Below are 19,439 nucleotides of genomic sequence, written 5' to 3' on the forward strand. Positions count from 1 at the left end.
TGTTTCATATCCTTATGTCAGCACTTGGGGTCAACCATTTTGGTTCTTACCAGGGCTGTGGTGTCGGGAGTCTTGGAGTCGGAGCCTATTTTGGTGGAGTTGGTGTCATGGAAAATTGAGGAGTCGGTGGTTTGGCTTACCCACTTCACAGCCCTGGCTGGGCTGTGGAGTCAGAGTCCATTTTGTTGGAGTCAGTGTCTGTATCATGGAAATTGAGGAGTTGGGAGTCGGAGGTTTGGCTCACCGACTCCACAGCCCTGGTTCCTACCCAAGATTACGAATGTTGGTATGCATCAATAGATGTCCGAATTTGGCAGACATATTTCTACGAGATTCTAAATTTACCTTTTTTTTTTTGGAGTACGAATGGAAGAGAGTACCTGGAGGATACCTACGAATGCAAACAGGAGAACAAACTATCTCCATGCAGATGTGGCCTTCGATTGGATCCAAGCGCGGAGAAGAAACAGGGCTTGTTGAATATAAAGCCGCATCTCTCAGCACTCAATGGCGTCCGTACAGCAGTGCGCAAAGGCTGCCCGGCTCCATAGTGAAGAATTATACGACTGTGTGCCTTCTGCACAGCCTCCATGTCTGATACCAGTCTGTGTGAATACATATATCTTCTGTATTTCAAACAGAAAGGGGATTTATAGTCTGGGAGAGTTCATCAATAACGATCCACTTGGCCATATTACTATAAAGGTACGTAAAGACACTAGCAGTGGTTACTGGAGCGAGACATTTGCCAGGAGGATAAACATGGACATGGACTATGTCCTGTGGGATTCCAGACTTTCCTGCAATCACAAACTATAATTAGGGAAACCAGAAACTGCAGCGCTCAGCGATCCATATCTACAAGTCTTCCATTACAAACGTCATATTAACCTGACTCACAAACTGCCTTCCTACAACCCTCAGCCACCAATAACTATACACCAAGGAGGAGAGAAAGGGGGAAAAAGACCAAACAAACTGAATTTCCTTGAAAAACAAGTTACAGATGTTGTGCTTCAGCGTCTTCCTCCCCCTCCTCCTCGCGGCTCAAATATCTGCCATGTGACACCAGGCGGGGAGCTGCCTCTTCCTGCGCTCTCGACAGGCATAGCTTTTTATTTTTTTCTTGGTGATGCTACCATGTCGGTGGAATAAGATAAAATAATAGTAATGAAAAGCGCAAAAGGAGCCCGGAATCTCAAGTGTGATACTCCCATAAGAGGTCCAAAGCAAAGAAAGATCTTCCTCTTCAAAAGCATGGGCCACAAATGATCCTTCAAAAACATCAGAGTGCTACTTTGCCATCCATTAGACATAACGTTCACACATACCAGTCATATTTGACAGCTTAACACATTATCCACTCTTTGTAAATTTACTGAAAGCTAGGGATCCCAAGAAAGTGTCTCGAGAACTTGGGAACCAAATTCTGCAGAGTCCCACCTTGAATGGTGAAGAGTTGCGCATACTCTACTCCATTCATCGGAAATGGGATTTCTGAAAATAGCCAAGCGTTGCACTTTGCTTCCTCTGCTAGTCCCATAGACCATTAATGGAACAGAGGGTCAATTATTTGCTCTATCCAAGACAGAAGTTCTGCAGAGTCCAGTTCCTGAGCTTAGTTCTTGGGATTGCAGTGGGTCTCATCGGTTAGACCCTCAGCAATCAGTGAGTTACTATACTTATTATCTTAGGAAGAATCCTTTAAAGCAGTACTCCGATGGTTGTTTTTTGGCATTTCACCCCCGGAATGGTATCAGTCATGCGTGTTGTCTGCAGGTAGTAACATACCAGCCACGTCTTCTGTGATCTGCGCCACTCCGGTCCGGATTCCGCAGGTTGTCTCATGCTGGATCGCTCCAGTGTTTGCTGGGCGAGCAAGAAGTCACTACTTGATGCAAGTCTATAAGACAGAACAAGGCTCTGACTTCCGGTCAGTCAAGGAGCAGTGGTCACAAGATGGACCAGAGCGGTGCTGGGAAGAGCTGAAGACCGTGGCTGGTAAGTATTATAAAAAAGGGCAGCGATCAAACATTAGTGATACCACTCCGGTGGTGGACTGGTATAAAAAACAACAACCATGGATAAAAGTTTCAGTGTGTTTTACTCTGCCATACAACCTTCATGTGAATATTGTTCCTAAACACGTTATTAGTAATTTTTCAAAAATTTTAAAAATTACAGTGTAAAAACAAACAAACGCGGAGTGGTGCTTGAAGTAAAGAAGGTCGGAGCTGCCACACTGGATTCTATGGACAGGTGTGGTGGTCTTTCTCTGAATCTCATAGCCCAGTTCACGCAGCCTGAATGATTTGGAAAGCCTTTTTTCAATCAGTCAGGATCCATTCCTTGGATCTGAAGAGCTGTGCTCACAATTCTGCAGGCTTCGGAGCACAAATCTTCTTTACCTTATAGCGCCTGGGATATTATCAAAAACAGAAGAAAAAAACAAAACACAAATCTAATGTATGAAATAAAAAATAACCTAAGCGATTAGTTAAGAATCTGGTAAATCGGAGCCCTCTTATCTCCCCCTGGCAGAACTATGAATGCAGCTCTGAACAATAATAAAGACTACCGTAACTCAGGATCAAAGCCAAATAAGTAAAGCGATGGGTTTTCATGATTATATAAGGTTTTATGAAAAAAAAAAAAAATAGTAAAAATAGTGCTCAAAAGGTCCATACAACTTTCTAAAAAGGTGGCGAAGCAATACTAAAAATTATCCACCACACGTTCTGTTTATATGCACTACACCAATACGGCATATACCGTAACACTACAAAAGTGGATTAATTAGGCTTTACTGGAAGGTGAAGAAACTACATGAGGAAGTTTTAACACTTCAGAAGAAGTCTTTCAAAAGTTTTCCACACCCTACCTATCCACCCCCTCCTCTTCAAGAGGGGCCGGTCAGTGGGGCACATGGGGAGCTCTGCTTCCTGTTCTCGAGAAGTGCAAGGAATGCACAAGGTTCGCAGAATTTCCCCAGCTGCATTGTTTACATTTGTGGAATGTGAAGAAACAGCGCACGGAACGCAGAACATTCCAGAATGGCGGAAAGAACAGAAAATATTAAAAATTAAAACCTGACTTATCACATTACGTTCCACGTTTCGAGTGTACCCAAAGTCTTTTTTTTTATAGACTGATTGATGCACTTTGCAGGAGATTTTATAAAAACTCCTATAACGACAATACTTCGAGATACTTTGGACTGGAGCGGTGCATTACAAAGTTTGGAGACCTACTCGAAAAATGTCAAACGTCACCTTATTAAGGGTTATGAAGGTGACTTTGGAACTCCTTTGTCATCAATGCTAAAAACTGGAACAATAGAGCCCGATTTACAAAATTATGTGATACATTTAAAAAAAAAAAAAAAAGGCAGCAAATGTAGAAAAACTGTTCCAACGTACATCAAATACGAGACCCCTCGGTATAAAAGCCCACTGGCCGCTAGCCTGCATTGTATCCCCTCCATTACGGATCTTTTGTTCACTGTGAGAAAAAGTTCAGAGCACAGAAAGACTATGGAGAGTAGAAATCCAAGCTCTGTTTGCATATGGTCACAGCGTGAGGAGCCGACTGCCAAACTCACTGATGCCTGTCTTGTATCCCCCCACCCTCAGTACCAGGCCATTGCCCAGCTCCAGTGCTGCACGTACAGCTCAAACTTAACTATTTCCACAACATTAAAAACTTTCAATGTGCTCAATTTAGACCTTGTGCTAACAAAAAAACCACGTTGAAACCTAAAATTAATCTTAAAATTTATTAATTAAAAAGTATAAATTATTAACTATGCATTTCAAATTATCATTTATAGTCTATAGGGTGTAAATATAAGATATTTTTTTTTTTTCACTGTTAAAAGCATAACATACTTTTGGTTCTAGCTTTAATTTTACATGTAATCCAGTTTAAAACAAAAAAAAAACAAAAAAACAAACAAACAAAAAACCAACTAAAACTAGCACAAAAGAAAAAAGTTTCTAAAAGTTACCCTTAAAAATATATATATATATATATATATATATATATATATATATATATATATATATATATATATATATATATATATATATATATATATATATATATATATATATATATATATATATATATATATATACACACACACCATTATCCCATATAGGTAATAACCAGATTTAAAGCACGACTTGCAGCAACAACAAAAAATGTATATAAAAAATAAAGACAAGAGTGGACACAAACTTCATCCAACAATCCAACGTAATAGAAAAAAGGGGAAAAAAAAAAAAATCGATTTCAGAGAGTTGTTTAAAAATAGTAGTCTGGCATAATGTACTACGTTCCACAGGGGACTTGTGTGTAGGACACATCCTTCAATGGCAGATCTGGACAGGAAGTAGGACAGTAGACAAAGGGGAGATTGTGTTCAGTGTTGTGATCTGTGACCTCTAATATTACAAAAAAAAAAAAAAAGAAGAGGAAAAAAAAGCTATCCAAACACACACATACACAATGTATATGTGCTGATTGTATGGTAAATACCAGTAGAAAGGGAGTATGCTGGGAGAAAAAAAAAGCTAAATGGAAAATGGAAAAATTATATAGAACGAATCGTGTTTGAAGCATCCATTCTCATGCATAAGTTTCCAATTTACAAAATATATATAATTTATGAACAATTTTTAAATGATATACGGTAAATTCTGCATAGGTATTGTATATAAAACCAGTTAAACACAAAACATAAGAAAATATTGAGAAATTAAAAAAAAAAACAAAAACAAAGTAAACCAACTCCCTGCTGCAAACTTTCCTAATAACGAAGTACGATGCAAATAAACAAACCAGTGGTGTGCTGCCGAGAGGTGAAAAATAAGATAAAACTTCTAAAACTGGCAGAAATAAGGGTTAGATTTAAGGGTCAGGGTTAGGGTTAAGGGTAAGGCTAGGCATTTACCTTCATAGCACAGGATGCCAATATTGTTGTTCATCTTGTCCAGGTACTGGTAGTTCAACAGATCCATCTTCATAAACAGCATTTATTATTGGGTATGCAGGAAAGACCAGCTTTCTCGCTTCACCCACAAAAAAAAAAATTAAAAAAGATAGAAGCAGCGGACAGTTTTCGGAACAGATCCCGGCTCTCCCTACGATTTCACAAGACGGAAAGGCCCAGCCTCCAACAACAAAAGCAGAGAAAAGTACATGAAAAATCAAAGCAAAATCCGATTAGAGGAAGGGGTGACGACTCTGCCTTGGCAAGACTAAGGAGGGGTGTAGGGGGGGGGTTTCGGCTAAACCAGACCTTTCTGCAGGTTGTGGTGGAAAAGAAAAAAGGAAGAAAAAAAAAAATATATAGTGTTGAAGACAAAGCCAGTCAGTTCTCACAGCCCTGCTGCAAGTTCACTGCTCTGACACGCAGCCTATGCCTGGTATGACTCCAATGTAAGTCAGCTTCCTCTCCCCAACAGCCTGGGAGGAGGGAGCATGCTCAGTGATTCCCTGGAGCGGCTCACATGTCAGGGATATTTTCAGCAGAAGATCAGCCTCCTCCAAATGCTCAAGAGTGTTTGTAAGAGGAGACTGTGTCAAAGCAAGAGAGTGACAGAAAGCAGAGCCAAAGCCCCCTCCTCCAGGTCAGACCCAGGTATATACAAATGGAAGGGATTACTGCAACCTGTCCAACAAATACACCAGATTTCTACTGCAAGTCATCGAGATTTATGGAGTCATACTCATTTTTAAAAAAAAAAAAAAAAATATCTTGTACAAGACAAAAAAAAAAATTGTTGTACACCATTAGAGCAACACTACGTTTACAAGTTGGGGCTTCAACGAACTTCACCTACCACATATGCACCAGGACACAAACTCGTTAGGAAAGATTACCGATTACACTCGCTTATAGAGCGCCATTGTATTGCGCAGCGCTTAACAGACATTATTATCGCTGTCCCCATCGGGGTTCACAATCTAAAGTCCGGCCTTTGGAGTGTGGAAGGAAAGCAGAGAACCCAGAAGGAAACCCTCGCGAATGTGGGGGAGAACATACAAACTCTTTGCAGTTGTTCTTGGTGGGATTTGACCCAAGTGCTGCAAAGAAACTAGGTTAAAATACTGAGCCACTGTAAGTCTATTAACTATATTGTTGGAGATTTGTGATTTAATGTATGATCTGGCCAATAGAGGGCAGCTGCGAGAGGCCGGAGTTGGAGCGCGGGAGTTTTGGGCGGATTGTGCTCGGTTGGAGGGAGAGTCCGGGTTGAAGTGAAGCTGCAGATCGTTAGTCTGGATATGGCAGTGCAACTCTGTTGATAGGTGACTTTGAGACGCGTAGTTGGACTTGACATGAGGTGACCATGTGAGGACAATCAAGTACACAGCATCTTGGGCTAGGCCACGCGAGGCCCTATCGCTAAGTATTTAAGGGAAGCTCTGCGTTGGGAGAGATCACATTCCTTAAGAGCTTCAGGATGGCATTTCTATCTCTAAGAACTTACAGAAACCCTGCGTTGGAGAGATCGGCATTCCCTAAGAGCTTAAAGACAGCATTTGTAATAATTCGGGACTCAGCCTAGCAAGGACCTTTCTATGTCAGTTTGAAGACATACCAGTACCATCTTACATCTAAATATATATGCGCATATAAATAAATTATCTTATAGGAGGTCAGGTTAGTTAGGAGAAAAGGCCTATTCTGTAAGAAACACTTCGAAAACTGCTCTGAGTAGGCGATTACTAAAGAACTGGCACAACACTGTCGTATTATTGATTTATGCAGAGAAATGGTTAATCGCGTTGTATTTTGCTCGCATACTAATGTTAATTCTGTTTCAGTGTACCTGCGTACACCCCGAGTAGGTGTTATTGAGATGAACTGCTGTCATTGTATCTGTTACTTATACACCATTTACATACAATCATTTCCTTCGTAAAGATTTATATTATATTATGCAAATTGTCTCTTCAGAGAGGAAGAGGACTAGGACTCTAGTGCCAACCATTGGACGTAGCAATCCTAACAGTCAATGTCGACCCTTTAACGAGCCTTGTCACATGACTTAGGATAAAAGCCAAACCAGAATCTCAATTTGCAGACACTGTTTCGGGGTACTGCCCCTCGTCAGTGCAAAATGGAAATCTGGCTTGGCTGAGTGAGAGGCGTCTGACCGATAAGTATCGTTTCTCCTTGCGGAGATTGCCATGCTAAGCATGCCGAGATGAGGAGACTTAAAGCCGCAATGCTCCTCTGGGAAATATGCAAATTGTCTCTTCAGAGAGGAAGAGGACTAGAACTCTAGTGCCACCTATTGGAAGTAGCAATCCTAACAGTCAATGTCGACCCTTTAACGAGCCTTGTCACATGACTTAGGATAATAGCCAAACCAGAATCTCAATTTGCAGACAAATAAAAAGAATATAGAATAAAAGAACAATTTACATTTTACTCAAAAATATACCTTAATTTTTGCCAGAGCTGTATCTCCTATTGGGGCATACTATACTTCAGATAAGGGGCTTTCTACTTGGGACTCCCCTTATTTGACAGCTCAGAATGAAAAGGTAAAAGTCATTGAAAATTTTGGCGAATATTGACCCATGGCAGCCAAAAAAGGTTTAAAAAAAATTAGAGGCAAATTTTCTATCCTCCTCTATTTTTTGCCCGTATTATGGCAGCAATTCCTGGCTCAACTACGGATCTCATGATCCCAGCTAAGGTATGCCTATGGCTCAGGTCAAGAGCCAAGGAGGTCGGGAAAAACATCGGCATAATACAGACCAGAAGATGTAGCCACCATTAGTGCATTTATGAAATAACTGAAAATCAGCGAAAGAGAGAATCCCAGGAGGTTCTGTTGGTTTATCTCCACCTGTCGGATTAGTAATTAAACAGCTGCTAATTTCTGTTTCAACGCCATGTGGACAGGTTGTTTGGCAGCAGGAAAAACATGTGGTGTGACTCCATCTGCTGCCTTCACCACCCCCCCCACAAAAAAAAAAAACTGCACCGAGGGGCTAGAACTACACTGATCTAGAACCATCGCTGTGACAGCCTCTATGGGGCCCAGTTCTACCAGTCTCCCGTCATTATGTGCTGGGGGCCCAGTTCATTTTGCAATGGGGCCCTGTGAATTCTAGTTACGCCCCAACTGACCGTGTTGGATTCCCTGCAGTAAGAAGAAAAAAATACAAATACAAAGTAGGAATGGATATGTTGAACTTTAACATTAAACACCCTGGTTTAAGGCTGCGTTCACACGCTGTAGCCAAACCACAGCAGTCCTGTGCCACTCAAGTCTTTTCACAGCACAAAATCACTGAAAAGGAATCCGACAGCACAAAGGGACTGTTCAAATCAAGCAGAGGCGTTCAGTGTACCCTTGGTGTGGCCAAACACCTTCTCGGTTTTCCATTTTTGTCATTCTCTGGCTGGTTTAAACCTCTCAAATCAAGGAAGAAGAGGGTGAAGATGGATGGAAGGAAAAAAAAAAAAAAGATGGGAAGGTGCACTGAACTACTCAGCCACGTCAAGGGTGCACTGAGAACCTGTGCTTGGTTGGACTCTCCTAGAACAGGAACACAACTCTTTCACCTGCTAAATCACGCAGACAGTCCAATCAGATGCACGATCTTGCAGGGGAAACGACTGCTTCCCTTCAAAATAAGCGTCTGTGCAGTAGAGGGTGAAAAAAATTGCAGCGGCATAGGGATGCTTTGCTTCATGGCCATGGCATGTGAATACGGCCTTAAAAGGGACCCTTGTCAGCACAGAATGACTGTTCAAACCAAGCACAGGTGCTCGGTACATCATGGTGTAGCCAAACATTTAGGAGCACCTTTCCACCTGCTTGTTTTCTCTGCATCTCCACCCTTGTCGGACTCTATGAAGTCAGAGCTGTCAATCACAGATGGAGGAGGGGGTGGAGAGAAAGAAATCAAGCAGATGGGAAGGTGCGCTTAAATATTTGGCCCCGACATGGTGCACCAAGCACCTGTACATGCTTTGAACAGTCATTTTGTGGTTACGGGGTCCCTGAAGGTGAAATGGGCCACCGCCAAAAGTCTCTGGCAGGAGATTATTACCTTTTCCTAATTTAAAACAGACGCACGCTCAAACAAAGTGTTCATGCGCATTGGGAGGTATAAGGGGGTAGCGTTAAAAAAATGTTAGTCATGGGTACCTTAACATGGCATCATTATGGCATAATCCTTCAATGGTATGGGGATGTGGCTAGACAAAGGCATAAAAAATATCCAGATTTTCAAAACCACCCTCATTTATTTAGCCGGCATACTGCCCCATCTGGCAGGAGGATAGAAGAACAGTGATATCGGAGGGACTGTTAGCAGGAGGCCTCAGGTTTAGAGTTCGTCCTGTGCGGGGTGGACCCATCCTTCCTTGGTGTTCATATGACCTTGTTGCGTGCATAGTGCATCGTGGTGGCATCTAAAGAAGGTTCCTAGAGTAGGACAACATGGACGTCAGGATAGATGTTCAGTAGAGAACAGAAAACTGGAGAGAACAGAGCGTAATAAAGTGTGAGGCCAGAGCCGGGCAGCCGCGCAGGGGATTTTTATTGTGTCTGCTCACACACCAGGATGTGGTTTGTTATAAAGAGACCTCACTGAGAGATTGCAGATGTTTGTACAGATGTAGTTGAGTCATCATAAGGAAGATCGAAATCAGCAATCACAGTGGTGGGAATTAGCACATGTACGGAGATATGCACATAAAGTAGGCGATAGGCCACCGACTCCTGTACAGCAAGGCAATTAACTGGTGAGCTACTAGGAACACTTCTACTAGCCAAAAACATTGCCTAGCCGGCAAGTACGCTCTGTAGAAGTGTGCCGAGCAGTCAAACAAGTCAACGATGGTTACAAAGGGGCCCCCTAGAGGTTCCTCATTCTCAAAGAGCAAGGTGGACCCATTCCTTAAAAGGATATCCCAGGACTTTATCATCTTCTCCTTGCATACTACAACCACTAGACAACGCAAGGTGCTACATTGCCGACCCTTCAAACAGCCGCTCAGTGGGCGCCAAGAGTCCGAACCTCACCGATCTGATCGGCTGCAAGTAGTGAGGAGCCATGACTAGAGAAGAACTAATGGTCCTGCTTATTGCGTTTGTACCTTTTTTTCGTAGTTTTTTCATTTGCACCTTATTCCTTTAATTTGTAGTTTTCTAAATGTATTCGTACCCTTTTATTTATTTTATTTTTTTTTTTTTTTTTCATTTTTCGGTTTGTCATTGTAGGCGATGTTTGTGGTTTCCAGATGTTTCCTTAACAGGCACCAATTTTGACTTTTTACAAAGTCACAGGTTGTTTTTTGTTTTTACGCACATGTACTGCAGCCCTCCTCCCCTGGAGTGATTTTATGTACATCTGAAATGGTTGTGAAAACTTTATGACGTTTTAGTGGAACGTGTGACTTTTTGCTCTATATAAAAAAAAAAAAAGGTGCAAAAAATTAAATACAATAAAAAAAGATTTTTTTTTTTATCTTGAGCAAAATTCATAGACCCCATGTGTCATATTGAAAAAAATTGGCACAAAAAAAAAAAATCAACCAATTAGACGAGCCAAAAAAAAACAAAAAACGATGAATTCAGTCAATGGTTGGTCTTGGCCATTCTCTCTCACTTCATTAGCCAGTTTCACGTGATAGTTCATTTTATTTCTACTTTTCAATCTGCGTCAACATGGCGGTGATACTGTTGGATCGCGGGGCCGATCCCCCTACCCAAACCCTCTATCCTGTAGGCTACAGATGGCGGCGGGTCTACAAGATGCCGGCGGCACAATGACATCACTATTATTCCGCCTGTGGCCGGAGAAGAGGACTTGGTCTTACTATTATTCCGCCTGTGGCCGGAGAAGGGGACTTGGTCTTTAGCATTAGGCGAGTATAAATATTATTTTTGCAGAGTTGGCACAAAAAGTGGCATTCCTACTTTTGGAAGAGGTATTAATACTTGTAACCCGGACATTTGCTTTATGGGCCGCAGGCAATCCTCACTACACCACGCAGAATAACGAGCTTCCTCACTGCCATACACTTTGCCCTGCGGCCTTATTTCCGGGGTCCTAATAGACTCCTTCAGTAAGTCAGTTTGGATTCGATCATAAGGCCCGATGTCTGCGAGATTTGGAAAGAGCATTATCGCAGCCTCATGGGGTCGGCTATTTAAGGAACTAATAACAGGTTGGGTAATGTGCAGCACCTGTTATAACAGTCCCGTCCTTTCCAGAAGAACGGATTGCTTTCCACAACCGCTCTGACGTTTTTAAAGAAAAACATACAGAACCTTCTACATGTCCGGTTTATCCAGTATTTACTCTTACGTCACCAAGATCTTCACTTCTAGCTAAGGAGCGCCCCCTGGAGGCCATCTCTAGCTGTTACATACCACATTTAGAATGAAAAACCTACAGAAATAGGGACAGAAAAACTAAAAAGTAAACCAGGAACCTAAAGGTGGGGGTGACCCCAAGACCTTAGCTCCAGGTCACAGACATAGGGACCCAGGAAGATCACACTACAGACACCTAATGATCGCTCTGCCATTATCTCTCCCAGTATCTCAACTTTTAGACTCTCTGCGATTGATAAGGAAGTCAGTGTCAAGAATTATTACCACAATTACTAGATATTACCTAACCACAGGATTGATGATAGCTTGTGTCTACCTCCCAACTTTTAAAAATGAGAAAGAGGGACACGTACAGCGGTGAATCTAGCGTGCCAAAGCAATTCCATGTTCCCACACACAGCTCTGCTAGTACATCAATACACACAGCTCTGCTACATCACTACACAGCCATAAGCACAGCTCCGATATACACACAGCTCTGCTATATAAACACACACACACACCTGTTACATCAATACACACAGCTCTGCTACATCACTACACAGCCATAAACACAGCTCCGATATACACACAGCTCTGCTATATAAACACACACCTGTTACATCAATACACACAGCTCTGCTAGTACATCAATACACACAGCTCTGCTACATTACTACACAGCCATAAACACAGCTCCGATATACACACAGCTCTGCTATATAAACACACACCTGTTACATCAATACACACAGCTCTGCTAGTACATCAATACACACAGCTCTGCTACATTACTACACAGCCATAAACACAGCTCCGATATACACACAGCTCTGCTATATAAACACACACACACAACTATTACATCAATACACACAGCTCTGCTACATCACTACACAGCCATAAACACAGCTCCGATATACACACAGCTCTGCTATATAAACACACACACACCTGTTACATCAATACACACAGCTCTGCTAGTACATCAATACACACAGCTCTGCTACATCACTACACAGCCATAAGGACAGCTCCGATATACACACAGCTCTGCTATATAAACACACACACACACGTTACATCAATACACATGGCTCTGCTACATCACTACACAGACAAACACACCTCCGATATACTCTGCTATATAAACACACACCGGTTACATCAATACACACAGCTCTGCTACATCACTACACAGACATACACAGCTCCGATATACACACAGCTCTGCTATATAAACACACACACACACGTTACATCAATACACATGGCTCTGCTAGTACATCAATACACACAGCTCTGCTACATCACTACACAGCCATAAACACCGCTCCGATATACACACCTCTGCTATAAAACACACACACACCTGTTACATCAATACACATAGCTCTGCTACATCACTACACAGCCCCGATACACACACAGCTCTGCTATATAAAACACACACACACCTGTTACATCAATACACACGGCTCTGCTACATCAATGTTCACCCACATAGCTATACTATATCAATACATACCTCGACGACACCAATACACACACAGCTCTGCTACATCAATGCACACACATATACACAGCTCAGCTATAATACACACACAGCTCTGCTATATCAACACACCTATATTTTACATCAATACACAGCTCCGCTACATCACTGCACACCCCTAAACAATTATACATATGTACTATATATACGCACACACATCTCTGCAACACCAATGCACATACAGTTCTGCTACATCAATGAACACAGATATACACACACACACAGCTCAGCTATATCAATACACACCCATACACACACAGCTCGGCTAGAATACACATACATAGCTCTGCTACACCAATATATCACAACTCTGCTACAGTAATACACAGACATAACAAACAAGTACTTGTGTCCTGCTCCTCTTCCCTTTTCTTCACTGCCAGTCACATAACCACAGACTGACAGAGACCCTAAGGTACCAGCAGGACCTTCTGTCTTTACAAACACTAAAGGCTGGAGGAACGACCCATCAGCCCTTCCCTCCACCATTATACTCCGCTGCATCTGTGGTCTTCGGGCACAGACACGGTTGAGGTCAGTGTATACCTCCCAGGACAGCTCCCCAAATTGAAGACAACCCATGGATCCACTGGGATGTCTATGACGTATGACTTCTAGATCAGTAGAGGTCCGACTGATGGGAACCCCATTAGTTCTTGAGAATGAGTCTCTGAAATGCTCCATCAGTGGTGATTGGATCTTTTTATTTTTTTTTTTTTTACCAAGGACACCCCATTCTCCATCAACTTAGTGTCTCCAAGCAGCTGGCTCAGAGTCACCATATTGATGCTGAGGACAGAGAAGACCCCTGATCCACACAGCACAGGAAGGACCAGAACTGACAAGCACCAGTGATCCCACAGCCCAAGGCTCCCATAGTAGCTAGGATTACAGGTGTGCGCCACAGCACCCAGTGGTGACTTGCCTGGAGTGAGAGTGCAGGGAGAGTGCAGGCCAACCAATCACCAGTGAGGAGGCAGAGGCATGCAAAACCAGTGGGCCCCAGGGGGCACCGAGCCTCATGGCCGCACCGAGGGGGCACCAAGCCTCATGGCCGCACCGAGGGGGCACCAAGCCTCATGGCCGCACCGAGGGGGCACCGAGCCTCACGGCCGCACCGAGGGGGCACCAAGCCTCACGGCCACACCGAGGGGGCACCAAGCCTCATGGCCGCACCGAGGGGGCACCAAGCCTCATGGCCGCACCGAGGGGGCACCGAGCCTCATGGCCGCACCGAGGGGGCACCGAGCCTCATGGCCGCACCGAGGGGGCACCAAGCCTCATGGCCGCACCGAGGGGGCACCAAGCCTCATGGCCGCACCGAGGGGGCACCGAGCCTCATGGCCGCACCGAGGGGGCACCGAGCCTCATGGCCGCACCGAGGGGGCACCGAGCCTCATGGCCGCACCGAGGGGGCACCAAGCCTCATGGCCGCACCGAGGGGGCACCAAGCCTCATGGCCGCACCGAGGGGGCACCGAGCCTCATGGCCGCACCGAGGGGGCACCAAGCCTCATGGCCGCACCGAGGGGGCACCGAGCCTCTTGGCCGCACCGAGGGAGCACCAAATCTCTTGGCCGCACTGAGGGTGCACCGAGCCTCTTGGCCGCACCGAGGGGGCACCGAGCCTCATGGCCGCACCAAGCGTGCACCGAGTCTCTTGGCCGCACCAAGCGTGCACCGAGTCTCTTGGCCGCACCGAGCCTCTTGGCCGCACCGAGGGGGCACCGAGCCTCATGGCCGCACCGAGGGGGCACCGAGCCTCATGGCCGCACCGAGGGGGCACCGAGCCTCATGGCCGCACCGAGGGAGCACCAAGCCTCTTGGCCGCACCGAGGGAGCACCAAATCTCTTGGCCGCACTGAGGGTGCACCGAGCCTCTTGGCCGCACCGAGCCTCTTGGCCGCACCAAGGTTGCACCGAGTCTCTTGGCCGCACCAAGCGTGCACCGAGTCTCTTGACCGCACCGAGCCTCTTGGCCGCACCGAGCCTCTTGGCTGCACCCCAATTAGAAAGTTTGATTATCCTTCCGTTCCTGTAGAGAAAGGCAAAGATTTAAAAGCACTATGGGTGCGATATCTATATATGTTATATCCACTACAAGGCGGTGATTTATACAGTCAGCGTGGGCCGGCAGACTCCTTTTATAAGGGAGTCAGTCAGCACAGAATGACTGTTCAAACCAAGCACAGGTGATTGGAGCACGATGTGGTGGCCAGTCTGTCCAGTGCACCTTCCCATCTACTTGTTTCCCTTTATCCTTTGCCTCATTTATTATCCATTTTGATTGGCAGCTCTGGCTTTATAAATCCAGAGAAGGGCGGAGATCAATGGGAAACAAGTAGATGGGAAGGTGAATTTGGCCACGTCGAGGGTGCACAGAGTGCTTGGTTTGACCAGTAATCGAGTCCCTCCAAGTCAAATCGGATCCTTCAGTTGTGATTGGTTGGAAAAACAAACACAAACGCGTCATTGACGTAACGGTTTCTATTTAATATTGAAGCCAATGTGAACGGAGCGCAAAATGAACATTTACAGTTAAAAAAGGACTACAAGTACAGGAAATTCTTGCACTCAAATCACACTGCACAGTTTGGAAACCAGAGAAGATATTCCATCTACCATAATAAATACCACACTGGGGAATTACGATTTATGACAACGATTGAAAGTTAAACATCTCATAAACGTGAAATGAGACAAGTCATAAGATTACACAGCAGAAAGGGCTGCAGCCGGCATCCACGTGCCCACAGCCCCACCTGGTGGACGCTATTAGTACAGCAAGCATTCCTCAAATACCTCACCCCGCTGTCAGCAACCTGCAAAAAACTCCCAGGAGTCAAATGCAAATATTTAGATCCAGACAGACAGAGAAAGTCCTCTCCCAAATGTACGACGCAAAGTCCAGAAGTACCGGATAAATATTCTGCAAATCATGTTCTGCGGTAATTATTACTGTATTTACCAGATGTCATCGTTATTATGGCTGATGATACATTAATGAGCCATTCCACAAGCTATATAAAAGTCCAATATGTATGCATACAAAAAAAGGAAATGTAGAAGGGATGGAAAAATCTAATTTGCATAATCTTTGTGCATCCCGGAGGCTTTAAAAAAAAAAAAAAAACAATGGGTTCTGTTCCAGAAATGGGTTTCATTTCTTTTTTCCTATATAAAATAGAAATATCTCAAAACGGGGACTAAGTCGCGGGAAATTTGTTTGGGTAATGGCGAGTCAGACATGGCCAATAAGTCTCCTTACGCTGGCTTGGCAGCTCTCCACAGCGAAAGACGTTACCCTCTAGACTCCTCTGTCAAGAGACATCTGGCAAGTCAGATATCTATTATATAATTTTCTAAGGGTCACTTCAGTCTTTCGGTCTGTCCTTCTGTCACGGATATTCATTGGTGGCGGCCTCTGTCTGTCATTGAATCCAAGTCGCTGATTGGTCTCGCCAGCTGCCTGTCATGGCTGCCGCGACCAATCAGCGATGGCCAGTCTGATTAGTCCCTCCCTACTACCCTGCAGTCAGTGCCCGGCACCCGCTCCATACTCCCCGCAGTCACCGCTCACACAGGGTTAATGCCAGCGGTAACGGACCGCATTATGCCGCGGGTAACGCACTCCATTACCGCAGCTATTAACCCTGTGTGACCAACTTTTTACTATTGATGCTGCCTATGCAGTGTCAATAGTAAAAAGATCTAATGTTAAAAATAATTTTAAAAAATTAAAAATCATTATATACTCACCTTCCGCCGCCTTTCCCGCTCCTGGCTACGCTCCGGTGACCGCTCCATGCAAGCGGCAGGTTCCGGTGGCAAGGATGGTATGGGAGAAGGACCTGCCATGAACTCACGGTCATGTGACCGCGATGTCATCACAGGTCCTGCGCGAGAAGGACCTGCCATGACATCACGGTAATGTGACCGAACTACAAGGGGCCCTCGGAAGGTGAGTATATGATTATTTTTTAACCTGTGACATAAGTGGCTGGGCAATATACTACGTAGCTGTGTAATATACTACGTGACTGGCCAATATACTACGTGGCTGGGCAATATACTACGTCACTGGGCAATATACTACGTCACTGGGCAATATACTACATGGCCGGGCAATATACTCCATCACTGGGCAATATACTACGTCACTGGGCAATATACTACATGGCCGGGCAATATACTCCATCACTGGGCAATATACTACGTGGCTGGGCAATATACTATGTGGCTGGGCAATATACTACGTGGCTGGGCAATATACTACGTGGCTGGGCAATATACTACGCAGACATGCATATTCTAGAATACCCGATGCATTAGAATCGGGCCACCATCTAGTGGCCAATAAGTCTCCTTACACCCGCTTGGCAACTCTCCACAGCGAAAGACGTTACCCTCTAGACTCCTCTGTCAAGAGACATCTCTCACCCAGACAAATCAGGTCTCTTTCTTTGCACTAATGAGAGGCAAACACCACGAAATATGTGCACTAGTGATGAGCGAGTGTACTCGTTGCTCGGGTGACCTCAGAGTATTTTTTAGTGCTCGGAGATTTAGTTTGTTTTCATTGCCGCGGCTGAATGATTTACAGCTGTTAGCCAGCCTGAGTAGATGTGGGGGTTGTCTGGTTGCCAGGGAATCCCAACATGTACTCAGGTTGGCTAGTAGCTGTAAATCATTCAGCCGCAGCAATGAAAACTAAATCTCCGAGCACTAACAAATACTCGGAGACCACCCGAGCAACGAGTACACTCACTCATCACTACTTATTTGGCTTTTATCCCAAGTCACTTGGCAAGGTTTCGAGAAAAGCTTGATTGACTTAGTATTGCTACATCCTATAGGTGGCAATAGAGGTCCAGTCCTTTTCCTCTCTGAAAGAGGTTATTTACATATTTACATTTCCCAGAGGAGCACTGCATGGCCTATTAGTCTCCTTACTCTCTACTTAAAATTTTCTTCTAAGGTGTTAAATTTTGCAGTACGGGCCTCACTTGTCACTAAGAAATGCCATAAGAATATCTACCTGTAGGGGGAAACTGGAGGGGAGAGAGAGATAGAGATATAGATAATTTATATATACACACAAAATCTCCTAAAATTACAAAACAAACGCTAAAAACATTCTCCATCCACACCGCTGGCGTTCCTACTACCGCCATTCTTTGGAATAATTGGATGCAGCAGTCACGTAACCTCGCCTTTACCCCTTCCCCCTCACCAGAAGAGAAGCCAGAAGTCCATCAAAGGGACTAGAGCAGAACAGAACCAGTCCGGTTGGAGTCAATAGACCGGATTCATTATCTTATTTATGCCTTTTTGTTTACTTTTTACCTATTTTTCATTTGCACCTTTTTATAAATGCGTTTTGTTTTTTTTTGTTTTTGTTTTTTTTTTTTTTTAAACGAGAGAGCACAATACTTAAATTTTATAAGAAAGCAGCCATGTCACTTACAAAACTGCAGAGACTTAAAAAAAAAAAGCCATCAATTCTATGGCTATGTTCACACGAAGCATTTTTTCAGTTTTTTTTTTATGCAAATTTTCAGCTGCGTTTTACAGTACCAACAAAGCCTATGAGATTTCAGAAACCTCATGCACGCAGTTTACTTTTTGTCATCAGGATTTTGAGCTTTGCATGGTTTTTGCAAAATGGAGCATGTAATTTCTTTCAGCGTTTTTCATCCATTGAAAGTAATGGGTGGTGGGGAAAAAAAATAAAAATGCAGGCATCAATTTTTGCAGCGTTTTTTTTGTGCCAAAACCTGATGAAGTAGAATCAGATTTTTATTTTTGCACTAAACTTTATCAGGATGCACAAAAGACAAATGTAGCATGACAAACGCAGAAAAAATAAAGCAAGAAAAACCGTCCAAAATCTGCTTTTTTGTCCTGCAGCTTCTTTACTGCCAAGAGAGCAAGTTTTGCTGCCGAAAGAAACCCACTGAAAAAAAGCCTAGTGTGAACACAGCCTATAATAGGTTTTGTCCCCCCAAAATCCTGGGATTTTGTACGCCAGCTTCAACTTTCCAAAATCTGCACTTTTTGTGCTGCAATCCCTCATCAGTTTCCGTTACCGAGAACCTCCAAGCCTACATTCATTGACTAACACCTAATAAAAAGGTCCAAAGTTAAAATAAAAAACTAAATTAACAGATATTATGGCATTTGTGGTTTATCTAAAGTTTTCCGTCTTCTGCTCACTGATTTGCACCATGTAAATCTTCTCCAGTGTTTCTTTTGCAATGCTCCCGACCATGAGATCGCTGAATTATAAAGAACCTCCTAACATGGCGCTGGAAAAGTTGGATGGGGGGGGTGTCTGATATTTTATGCATGTCAAACAAGCTCCGGCAGGCAGTGTCTTCAGAGGGCAGGTAATTATTAGATTACCTCTTATGAAGAACAGGTTTGGAGCAGGACACACCTAACCGTAACTGCATTTTTCTGCCTCAATGTATCATAGAACACAAAAGGGGAAGATTTATTAAAAGTGTCTCAGCTGTAAAACTGGCGTAA

The 19,439-nt window shown here is 43.9% G+C and overlaps 1 protein-coding gene across 3 annotated transcripts in view; it reads right to left on the reverse strand.

Annotated features, from left to right (window-relative positions):
• The window catches only part of VGLL4 (vestigial like family member 4), an 84,874-nt gene that overhangs the window by 40,491 nt on the left and 24,944 nt on the right, over positions 1–19,439 (reverse strand). The window contains exon 1 of one of the 3 annotated variants that reach the window (XM_069736771.1): positions 4,955–5,616. The exons of the other annotated variants lie outside the window; for them this stretch is intronic. Within the exon in view, the coding sequence (XP_069592872.1) occupies positions 4,955–5,036 (82 nt within the window). The 5' untranslated portion in view covers positions 5,037–5,616. Of the gene's footprint in view, positions 1–4,954; positions 5,617–19,439 lie in introns of those variants that run through there. 3 annotated transcript variants of the gene reach the window in all.

The sequence above is a fragment of the Ranitomeya imitator genome, chromosome 8 (assembly GCF_032444005.1).
Source record: "Ranitomeya imitator isolate aRanImi1 chromosome 8, aRanImi1.pri, whole genome shotgun sequence".
NCBI lineage: Eukaryota > Metazoa > Chordata > Amphibia > Anura > Dendrobatidae > Ranitomeya > Ranitomeya imitator.